This window comes from Limanda limanda, chromosome 17 (assembly GCF_963576545.1).
Source record: "Limanda limanda chromosome 17, fLimLim1.1, whole genome shotgun sequence".
NCBI classification, from domain to species: Eukaryota; Metazoa; Chordata; class Actinopteri; order Pleuronectiformes; family Pleuronectidae; genus Limanda; species Limanda limanda.
In genome coordinates this window covers 14,250,734-14,262,571 of record NC_083652.1, presented here as the reverse complement: position 1 = coordinate 14,262,571, position 11,838 = coordinate 14,250,734, and the positions used below count along the sequence as shown (strand labels likewise).

The window sequence follows — 11,838 nt, the reverse complement described above, 5'->3', positions numbered from 1 at the left end:
TCCATCCATCCATCCATCCATCCATCCATCCATTCATCTATTCATCCATCTATCCATCCATCCATCCATCCATCCATCCATCCATCCATCCACCATCTAATATCATCCATCCATTACCACTTATACTACAGCCTATTATTATTATAATAATTATAATAATTATGAGTTTAAATATAGTAGAAGATATGATGGGAGGTGTAGGATCGAGTCTCTGCTGCTGTGTCTACTCGGGTTTATTCTTTTGATCTGTTTCCCTCTGTTATCTTGACTTTGTGTGTTTTACACAACAGGAGACAATGACAACAATCCATTCAACAAAGTGTGTAAATAATCTCCTCTGTTCTTCAGTTGACAACATTGACTGTGTGCGTGTGTGTGCGTGAGCCAGTGCGCGCTCCCCACATCACAGTCAGGTCACACTGCTCCTCGTGACCGTGCACCGAGGCCTCTTCGTGCACGGGCTTCAGAGGCGGGATGACGTACAGCCTCCTCCGCCAATCACAGCCCGGCGGTCATTATCACCCTCCAATCGCTGCGTGCGGCTGCACCGGAGAAAAGCGAGTGAATCCGGACACAGCCGAAACTCTGAGGCTCTGCAGCGAGCGGCTGAAACTGCGAAGTGTCGAGAACTGATCCGGAAACAAGACGAAAGCACCGTTATTTCTTTACATGACGCGACTGAAGATGCTTCACGTCACCGGGATGTTGCTGCTGATGCTGATGATCTCGCAAAGTGTCGCCATTATCAGGTAAATACTCACAAAACCAGCTGCTGCGTATATCACAGATTCAACCTGCAGGTGTGTGTGTGTTATTCAACTTCCTTATTCATCTCCTCAACGTTATAATTAACGCCACGTGTTTCCAATTGATAGGAAATAACCTGTTTTTCATGCTCAGCAATGTCCACCTACAACTTTCATCCAAAACCTCAAAACCACATTGTACAAGAAATACAGAACTGACATCAAACTGCTGTTTGGTCAACATGTCACAAACTTCTGTAATTCTGTGATGAGTCAAACTATTGCTCAAACCAGAAACACATTCACCAACGGTCCCAACACACACATTTGGAGCATGAGTCACTTCAGCCACAGTTTAAAGGGTTTAAGATCCATTTAATTGAATTGATTGGTTCCATGTGACTCTGGACCCTGATCACATGGTGTGCAGCACAAACAAAACAGTGGCACACGGCTGAACAGATGTCACCTTAACAAAGGAAGGACCCGGTCGACAAATAACTCTCAGCTCGTATGATTGTTATAGAAGAATGAAGTTAATCATAGATGATCGACGCTTTTCTCTATAATTCATAAAGCTTATATTCTTGCATTCAAACAAAATAAAGTATCCATCTCCCAGATGCACTGGTTTCTATCCAGGCCTTTATTTCTTCCATTGACCTTTCTGGTGTTACTCACTCTAAAGTTATACAGCTTGTATTTTCAGTTATTTCAGGTGCAGCTGAGACTATTTGATGAAGGTGTATTGGATTAGATGCAGACACTATGAGACCAGGTTTTACTTGTCTGTGCAAAGTAGTAACCTGCAGTATTGACTCTGCTGCCTGGCTAAACGTCCACACCACAGTTTGTTCACATACGAGTTTGCATGAAGGAAATCTCTGTTTAACCCGTCTCTCTCTCTCTCTCTCTCTCTCTCCAGAGTTCCTCTTCTCAAAACCAGGAGCCTGCGTCGCCTGATGGCCGACAACGGGATGTCCCTGGTGGAGCTGCAGGCGTTGGCGAGCAGCACCGGCACCTCTGACAGCGCCCCCCCGCCGGCACTGCCCGTGGAGTCGCTGACCAACTTCATGGACGTAGGCAACACCTGATTCTGTTACCTGTTTACTCTGATTGGCTCGGTGGATCAAGTCCCCTCAGTACTGATTACTTTTGAAATGATGAGAAACATGAGCATGTAGCACAATGTTTTATAAATGTAGTGGAGTAGACATGTAGTGGAGTAAATCTACCCAAGCAAAGTACATTGACATGAAGACTGTATCTGTACTGAGTGGTGAACTCTGTGGTTTCAAACCTACATTCACCTGTGGCCCAGGAAATGCTCCCTTTTCATACACGTGTAGAACACCCACATTGACTCAGGTATGCTGTTGTATTTAATTAGCACCATGTTAGCTGGCACACCTTAATGTCTCCGGCATCATTGTTAGTTACACCTTTTGCATTCCTGACCTGAGTCTGCTGTGAAAAGAGAGGATGTGTGATGTTGTGAAACTGTCCCCAGGCTCAGTACTACGGCGAGATCAGCATCGGCACCCCCCCACAGCGCTTCAGCGTGCTGTTTGACACCGGCTCTTCCAACCTGTGGGTTCCCTCAATCCACTGCGACCTCTTCGACCTGGCCTGCTGTGAGTTTCTCATTCAGCGCACCGTGCACGGACTGTATGTGTACAGCACCTTTACAGTCTGATCTTTACAGTCTGATCTCTCCTCTCTCGTTAGGGCTCCATCATCGTTACAACTCCAAGAAGTCGAGCACGTTTGTGAAGAACGGCACCGGGTTCTCCATCCAGTACGGCAGAGGCAGCTTGACGGGCTACATCAGCCAGGACACTGTCTCTGTGAGCTCCAAACTCTCCCTCTCTCACTCCGCTCTTTGTTTATCGGCATTCCTCAGTTTTGGTGGTCACGCCGTTCCCATCATTTCATTAAGAGACTGGTTTTGTTCGATGGGCTCTGACGTTTCTCTGCCTCCTTCTCCCTCTGCATGCAGCTGGCAGGTCTGTCGGTTCCCGGTCAGCAGTTTGCTGAAGCGGTGAAGCAGCCGGGCATCACGTTTGCTGTTGCACGGTTCGATGGGGTCCTGGGGATGGGCTACCCGTCCATATCCGTAGATAAAGTCAAACCGGTGTTTGACTCTGCCATGGCTGCCAAGCTGCTGCCCCAGAACATCTTCTCCTTCTACATAAGCAGGTGGTTTTCTGACACAAGAAAACGCATCAACTCCTGCAGTGCACCCCGGCACACGCATGCCCAGTGCACCTTTTCAAACTTTCCGTCTTGTGTCTCAGAGATGCCACAGCAGCAGTGGGAGGAGAGCTGATCCTGGGTGGGACAGATCCTCAGTACTACACCGGGGACCTGCACTATGTGAACGTCACACGCAAGGCCTACTGGCAGATTAAGATGGACGGGTAGGAGAGACTCATGTGTGGCTTCCTTTTTGTTATGAGGAACTGTGGCCTTTTTTAAAATGGCCTCGGTCTACGCACTTTCTGTTCTGTTTGTAATTTTCTTTTTCATTTAAATCTGGGGGTCGGTCTTAAAGGCTGCATCGACTCAACTGACTTCATCTCTCTGTCTCTCCCCTGCAGAGTTGAAGTTGGCACTCAGCTGACTCTCTGCAAAACCGGTTGCCAGGCGATCGTCGACACGGGAACGTCTCTGATTGTTGGTCCTCATCAGGAAGTCCGAGCGCTGCACAAAGCCATCGGAGCTCTGCCCTTGATAATGGGAGAGGTAAGTTTGGGGAAAGATGCGAAGCCATTGAATTTTTATTTCTTTCATTTTGGTTCGGGAAGATAACGTAAGCACATCCTCTCTTTCTCTCCCTCGTAGTATTTAATCGACTGTAAGAAGATTCCATCTCTCCCCGTCGTGTCCTTCAACATCGGAGGGAAGATGTTCAACTTGACTGGAGAGGATTATATCATGAAGGTAGATTTACTAACGACAGATGAAATTCACTCTTCCTCAGTAGATGGAGTGTGTATCGATGTGCTTTAAAATAGTCCGCTGAGGCAGAGTGCCACAGACAGGGTGAGGAGGTCAGAGTATTTAGATTAATGTGTGTTATCAGGCCTGGAGCCAGTATCATGAGAGGAGATTTAGGCGGTTAGTCAACTATCTACAGGCTTGACTCAGGTTTTCTACGTCACTTGTTCTTAACTCTGCCCTCTGTCACATGGAGGCGCTCGGAGCTTTATTAGAAAAGTAAATTTTTAAATGTTCTGATACTGGAAATCATTGACTTTGATAACAAGCACCTTTTTCATGCTCTTATTTGCAGGAGTTCCAGAAGGGTTCGTCCATCTGTCTGTCGGGTTTCATGGCCATGGATATCCCGCCTCCTGCCGGGCCCCTGTGGATCCTGGGAGATGTTTTCATCGGGAAGTACTACACGGTGTTCGACAGGAACGTGGATCGAGTAGGGTTTGCTCCGGCCAAGTAGATGTAGAGCGACGCATGAAGAGTGTCACTGGTCGTCAGTCGGGTTGATTTGACTTTAATAATTAGATATAAAGTATGTTTGTTTGACTTGTCACATTAATGTCTTGTATCTGCTTAGAAACACCAGGTTTACATGAGAAACTGGTTGTTCCCAGTATAGATGCAACATTAATGATCATTTCCTCTTTTCTTGCATGGAGCACAGACGAGTTCTGCCACTGAACAAAGGGACGGCTTTAGTTTCTCGCACTGATCTTTGAGCTTTAATGTGATGTTTTTACGACTGGATTCAACCAGAGCTATGCATTTTTGTTGTTTTTTGCACCATTTCATTGTTGTAATGCTTCCGGGGGAACAAACGAACCCCAAGACTTGACTGGACTGAACCAAACTCGATTTCAAAATATACCTGGGAGCTGTTTTTGCACACTGAACATAACTCAGGATATTTCTTATTAACACGCCAATGTGAATTTTATGACCAAATCTCGCTGAATAAAAATAATCAAACGTGATCATCCAGACTTGTCATTGGTAACATTTAATGAAGCAGCTTACAAAGTGTTGCACAGTTCAACTCCAGAGCTGAACCCAAAGAAAAGCTGGAAAGAAAAACACAGCATGCGACACAGCTTTTGACTTGTATGAACTCCACAAGGTAGAGGTAGGTGTCTACTTTGGGCTTTTTATTTTGCAATAACATTACACATGTGGCACAGTGACTCCCCTTACATTAGTACAGTCATTTGTAGCATAAACTAGGTCAGCTGAGGAAGACTCTAAAGATGCACACAAAGAAAAGATGCTGTAGATTCATGATATATCCGTACATCCAGAACAAATCGTTGAACCAAGCACAAGTGATACATGTAGAATTTAATTAGTGCTAATAAATAATGGACTCTTTTTGGTTATAAATGTACAATGCATACAAAAATATTCCCCTATTTCCCCATCGAGTAATTTAACTGAATGCACAACAGAAGTATTAACAACCCCAGAATCCCTCCACTTTATTTTATACAAACGGAGGGCTCTAGGGACAATTGCTCCATATCACTGCATTTTTTTTTATTGATTTATTCTAAGGCTAAAAGTGAGAACAAAGAGCAGCCGTGTGATTATTTCTGGACAACATTTTGAGCACTAATTTGAGAGCGAAGCGATAAACTCCACCTGTCCCTGTGGCAGCTGTTTGTATTCACTCCTGCAGAGAGGAACCAGGCCGATCCAACCTCAGAGACCTTGTCTGGCAGAGTTCCTGTTATATTACTAGTAGATCCTCCTCGATCAGATCATATTCTAGATTAGCACCTTTAACCTACAGACAGAAGCAGCCCAACGGTAGAAGTGGGCCCAGCTGATGTGGGTCATGTGTTGTAGCTACAGCCGACAAACGGTACTCGTGCTTTTTTTAGCCATGTGAAACAGCCTCGTACTGCACTAATCCACGTCTGGCTACCTACTGCCACACACTGGGTCAGATCAGTGCACACACACACGCCTAATCAGGGTTTAAGGTGCACATGTCTGCACACAAACAAGGTACGACAGGCTCCCCAGCTACAGTCCATGCTGAGGCAAGATGACAAACGCACACTCTTCTCCTGCAGGTTGACGACAGCAGTGTGTTGTCGGTCAGGGATTTCTGATCCCGTAGAGGAATAGTTTCTATTAAACAAAGCGTCTGCGGAAGATAACTACAAAGATCTCGACCCAGCCCACGCTGGAGGTCTTAATTTGCACCACATGATCTCAACTGAAATGTCAATTAAAGCAAAAACCGGTAAACAAACAGCTCTTAGTCACACTGAAACACCTCTGCACAAGTTTGTTTCAGATCTACTCCAGAACTGGACAGTGCAAAATAACCTGTGATGGAGAAAATACAAAATAATAAGCTAATAAAGCACGAGACCCAAATGAGACTGGGAGAGAAACCCAACTTTTCACCATGGCAAACAAAGAGCAGCTCTGTGTTACAGTCACATGGAAACATTTTCTGTCCACATCAGAGTGATACCGACAAAATGGTGAAGTGCTGTATTTCTGTTCATATTTCATGAATGGGCAACAATTCGGAAACCTTTTACTTCTATCAGTGTGTATGTGTCATTTCTGGAAGTAGATTCAGTTTTACATCAGATTATTGTTGAATTAGAAATAGTCACCCGTTTGATTTCTAGATAAGGAAGCAAACACATTCAAGCTGCAGACATTCAAAACAGCCTAATGTTCGTTTGCACTTATCCCTGGTAACATGGAGAGCGTCAGTACAGCCACTGTATTAATGAAGTGAAACACATCTGATTTCCGAGGGGGAACTGAACCTTAACTCATCTCTTTAACTCAAGAATGTTGAGTCCTTCAGCCTGATCAACAGTTTATTAGCTTTTGAGATGTCATACACACAATCAAGATTACATTCTACCCCTCGACACAGTGGCACAGAACCATCAACACTATTACCACAGTGACCATAACCGCATCAGACATGAAGCTATTCCTATAACTCCAACCGATTTTTAAAAAGGTGAAATCTGACATTTGATACAGACAGCTATATTCTATATATGAATCAATCCAACCAGGGGTCAGTTCCTCCATCCCAGAGTGAGAGGCCTTGATCGTGTGGCTTCTCTTTGCTTCATTAATACAATGCTTAATACTTTGCTGAGAGCCATGAGTTCCAGGGGACCCTTACTTTTTTTTCTGAGATTAAAATACTTGGATGATTACTCATCAAACAGTCTGTGAATCACATGTTCTCTCAGATGTTTGTGAAGAGGCATTTAGAACATTTAGAAATTAAAGAGACTGTTTTTAAGGAGAAAGGTTTATTCCATGCAGATGTTTCTTTCAAGGAACCTCTGTTTGGCTCGAGGTCACCATTGCCCACATATTGGTACGGTTGACTTTTGACACGTGACTAGTGAGTCAGGGAGGTGGCTCTGCCACAGCAGTTCTCAGCAGCTCCTCAGGATCTGAGAGAGCACAGTAGAGAGTATACCCCAGCTCATCCACTTCCTGTTCCGTCAGCTCACAGAATAAGTTAACTTTAGGGTTGAGTGCACATGGCAGCCTCCCGGCCTCTAGGTGTCCCACTAACGCTCGTAGCAGCTGGAGGAAGCGATCGGCCAAAGCTTCCAGGGTCCAGTCACCTTCCTTCTCGCTCAACAACAAGATGGCGTTGGTGAGCTGGCTGGCGTTCAGACGGTTAAGCGCAGGGTTAAGCTTGCACATGGCCTTTGCCACCTTCAGGCAGGTGCACCGGCAGCCTCCATCCTCCTGATCCAGAGCCCGGAGCCGAGCAGTCTCAGGCACACGGAAGCTCTGCCGCCACAGGTTTTCATGACGCTCTGCAGCAAGCCGATGTGGTTTAGCTATTAGTGAGGTTCCATCTTCCATCACGAGTAAAGGTAAGAAGTCCACATACAGCTTCCTGTCCGTCTCGTACTGCACCTCCAGGGTCAGTGTTTCTGACGGAACCACGGGACGGATGACGTAGTCAAGAACACTCCCTATAGCTGGCCAGTTGATGGAGCCAGCCACAAGCTTGTCAAAGACCTCGAGGACCGATTTCGGGGACAGGTAGCCTCCAACCATGCAGCGGTCCCAGTAGCTGCTGTTCCGTGGGAAATATTCCAAGTTCTCCCTGCGGACGAGCCAGAAACCTGGGACGTTCATGATGGTGTCCTCTCCAGGGATGAACGACCACAGGTTCTTCTCCAGGATTAGAGGCACCATTAACTGGGCATGGTCTGCTGTGACCACCTAGATGATGGGGCAGAAAAAAATTGTTTTTATGAAATCAATATGCTTAAAGAAGCTAAAACTAAAACTTCAGATTAAAATGTGTGACATCTCTCACCTGCAGTTCGTCATACAGACTTCCACTCAGGTACATCTCTCTGAGCGGCATGTCAGGCAGTTTGGCGTGAAGAAACACTCGGAGCTCGGCACAGATGTCCAGCGCCGCCCTCCTCGCCGTAGTCTGCTCATCAGCGGGAATGTTCACATTATTCTGGTAGAACTCCCACAGATGTTCCTGCAGAGACAAACGCATGCGGGCCCGCAGCAGATCGGACTGAGTGGCACCGCTGCCTCCCACAGCAGCTCGACCCACAGCCCTCCGCAGACAGTCTGAAGAGAGAAGAGGAAACTCAAAGTTAAAGAGCCTCAGAATGTTGTGATCTTCCCTCTTGCATCATTTCAGACAATAGCCACTTTGATACAGACAGCTTTAACCCCATTATACCACCTTTGCTTGTTCATACTGAAACCGATGATACACAGCAGCGTCTGATCTTGTCCCACCATTTAGATTCTCCCCTCTAAACAGACACCAATTTAGCCCTGTGAGTAACCACTGACACACATACTCTGTGTTTGTACCTTCAATACAGACCGTCAGAATAAGGGTGCAGCATTCACACTTTGAACAGGCTGTGTAAAAGGTGCTGATGACCTTTAAATGAGGGGGCAAGGGGTAAAGACGCAAACTACAAAGACTAAATCAATTACCTGAGGTATTATTAAAACATCAAGGTTCAACTAACATAGGTCAAACTAATATAGAACAGCCAGGTGACTAACTACAGCAGAACAGAGAGCCATCACCCACTGTAAAGGAAAAGCAAGATTCGTCCCAATAGGCTGTCTGTAAACAGATAAAAGATAAATCTTAAATGACAGCGGACTGAAGTTAAATCAACTAAATGGCTACTCACTGACATTTCAACAATGAAGAGGGTCAAAGGTCACATCGGTTTTAAAGAGTATCCGACTTCCTTTTCCCTTTTCCTCACCTGGTTCAAAAGCATGTGACGAAGTGGGCAGAGACTGTAGGGACCTGCTAACCGTGGACTTCATGCCGTGGTTCAGGACCCGTGCTGACGAACCCATACAGGCTGGCTCCTCCCAGCTTCTCTGTCCTGTGTGCTCCATCTTGGTGGGGCTGGTTGGAGCACTTATGGCACGGTCATACATCTGTACAACAAAGAAATGTGTGCACATTGGTATGGAAGCTTAAGTAAGAGGGTTTTTTTTTCCACCATCACACACGGAACTGAGGGGTGTGGAGATACATGTTGCCTGAACTTACTCTTTTGACAGCGAGTGTTGCGATGCCAAGCATTGCGGCTCCTCCCACTCCGAGCACAAGCTTAGCATTGGAGAGCATGAAATCAATGGCTGTGCCGATCCCGTTGTCATCTTTCTTCCCTTTACGGTCTCCATTCACCCCCGCCATCCTGCCACTGACAACAGCACAAGGTAAGAGAGTCACAAAGGTGGAGTCGATAGGGACAGAAAAGGCATCATATGTTGGGCAAACATTTTCTTAAGTATTCAAATATTACACACACAAACACTTTAGACAGCCCCTCTCAATTTGCAGGAACATTGACTTCCTGCAGAAGTAAAATCAGTGAGTAACCACACAGACCGGGAATCATACACAACTAAAATCATGGTACATCCACACACAGAACGTCTCAGATCTAAAAAGCTTCACTGATATGACAGGTAGTATGTTCTTATTGTAAACCCACCTGGGAGATGAGCCTCCAGACGACCTTAAAACCCACCCGCAGACGACCTCTGACCCCTTCCACCTACATAAGCCCACCCAATCGGCTGCTGAGGAAGAACTGGCCCCTCTTCAGCGCGTCCTCCTTGTCTTCGGCGACCGTCAGGGCCTGGCAGCGGCGAAACTCGCGAGCCACAGCGCGGCGGTAGTAGTTGCGGTCGGTGTACTGAAGGTGGCGTCCTGCGCGGAGCAGCGAGCGGTAAAGCTCCAGCACAGCACTGCGAGACCAGCCGCCCATTAGGCACCACACATGGAGAGGGGGGACACCCTGGCACCTGGGAGAAGGAAAACAGGCATGTATGTTGTCAATGGGCTGGTTCTATGGTAGTGACTGGTGGGAGGTAGATGAATAAGTGTGGGGTTGAGAGAACAAACAATAGTGTTACTAAAGAGAAATTTAACCTAACATCTCATTTTTATTTGCCTGTTAATATTTTTCTGGGTAGTTTTACTCTTGTGGACCATTAATAAACAGAAGATGTCCCACTTTGTTAAACTCTGTAAGACCAGTGATTTGTGAATATGGGCTTTACAAGTCAAATTGGACTGATTGATTGAATAATTGATTAATTAATTAAACTGCTGGGAGCCACAGATAAAGCTATGTGCCTTGATAACCTCATCATGGATCCCAGTATTCATTCTTCTACAATCTCTATCCTCCAGCTCATCCACAGATCTACACATGTTTTGTTCAGGGACTAAACATGGAAATAAGACAACCATCTTTAAGTCAAAGAGAGAGAGAACTGACGTCTCCTTCATCAGTTTAAGTGTTTAAAACACAGATGTTTACAGACAGCTCCTCTGCTGCAGTGTCAGCCTGACGTTAGCTAGCATGAACATGTCACCGCTTATCCATCGTGGTTCCCTATTCCCGACGATACTACACCACTGTTGTGTGAGCACCAGCACCACAGAGGAGAAAACAACACAACGGACACACACCGACGTCCCTGTGTGCTTAGATAACGACTGTCTTTCAAACGGGAAAGTCACACATCCCATGGCCGGCTCGTTAGCTTAGCGTGCTAACGAGCTAGCCGCAGCAGGGCTAGGCAGGCGCTGACCTTTAGGAAGCTTCACTGACAAAACACGAAGGAACCGGTGGGAAACGGAGAGAAACACACAAGTACACACACAGCGACGGACACACAAGTCAAACCTACGTTTCAGAAATTAAGAGCAGTGTTGTGTCTTCAGGAGAAGCTCTGCTGGAGCCGGGGTCAGGAGAGACAGCGACACCGGAAACCGATGGTCCACTACTCACATACTACTTCCGGGTTATTGTTTAAGTTTTTGGACAGGTGCTTTAAATCGGACACTTTTTACTTTTACGAGAACAACGACCGATCTCACAACTTTGGGTTTTTCCTGTGTATACATCATTTATTTCATAAAAAAGTCACTGTAACCTTTGACATCTAAAACACAGTATATTGAGGTCACTGTAACCTTGACCTTTGACCCCCAGGTCCGAAATTCTAATCAGTTCATCTTTGAGTTCAAGTGAAGGTTTGACCCAGATTAGAAGACATTCCCTCAAGCTGATCAACAGAAGGCTGTTTAAGAAAAACTTAAACATACTGTGTGAGGCCACCCTGACCTTTGACCTTTGACCCTGGGCAAGTGAATGTTTGTGCCGAATGTGAAATACCCCCAAGTTGTTTCCGACAGATTATGCATTCACAAGGTAAAAATGTGCTTTCTTTATATTTATGATATACATTATTTTTTACACGATGTATGCGTGTAATGTTTGGTCTAATTTAAATGACCAATGTTTGTATTTATACACATTAATAAATAGAGATGTGAAGAAACATTAATAATGTCAACATAATAATGAGGTGTACACAATATATATATAATTGTGAATTTCTTCTAAATAAATTGTGGGCTCCAGGTAAAAAACAAATACAAATGGTTTATGCACGAGGCTCATTATCTCTAACTGATATTGATATATGTTAGATACAGGAATCTTCCAGTCAATATTGAATAGTACCTTCTTTAAATGATCCTTTTAAACTTAAATTTTTTTGA

At 45.3% G+C, this 11,838-nt stretch overlaps 3 protein-coding genes across 3 annotated transcripts; 1 reads left to right on the top strand and 2 right to left on the bottom strand.

Annotated features, from left to right (window-relative positions):
* Nucleotides 1-564: 564 nt before the first annotated feature.
* On the top strand, nt 565-4,717 carry napsa (napsin A aspartic peptidase). The gene is made up of 9 exons (XM_061089548.1): nt 565-749; nt 1,672-1,825; nt 2,257-2,380; nt 2,475-2,593; nt 2,746-2,945; nt 3,044-3,166; nt 3,347-3,491; nt 3,591-3,689; nt 4,042-4,717. Exons 1-9 carry the CDS (start codon nt 670-672, stop codon nt 4,201-4,203), a joined length of 1,206 nt encoding a protein of 401 aa, XP_060945531.1. The 5' UTR covers nt 565-669; the 3' UTR covers nt 4,204-4,717.
* A 118-nt stretch (nt 4,718-4,835) lies between these two features.
* mief1 (mitochondrial elongation factor 1) lies at nt 4,836-9,842 on the bottom strand. Its single transcript, XM_061089549.1, has 5 exons — nt 9,755-9,842; nt 9,307-9,460; nt 9,011-9,191; nt 8,074-8,345; nt 4,836-7,976 (listed from the first exon to the last, which is right to left on the bottom strand). Exons 2-5 carry the CDS (start codon nt 9,451-9,453, stop codon nt 7,140-7,142), a joined length of 1,437 nt encoding a protein of 478 aa, XP_060945532.1. The 5' UTR covers nt 9,454-9,460; nt 9,755-9,842; the 3' UTR covers nt 4,836-7,139.
* On the bottom strand, nt 9,818-11,038 carry LOC133022684 (mitochondrial ribosome and complex I assembly factor AltMIEF1-like). The gene is made up of 2 exons (XM_061089550.1): nt 10,962-11,038; nt 9,818-10,067 (listed from the first exon to the last, which is right to left on the bottom strand). The coding sequence occupies exon 2, from the start codon at nt 10,028-10,030 to the stop codon at nt 9,818-9,820; it is 213 nt and encodes a 70-aa protein (XP_060945533.1). The 5' UTR covers nt 10,031-10,067; nt 10,962-11,038.
* Between the last annotated feature and the right edge of the window lie 800 nt (nt 11,039-11,838).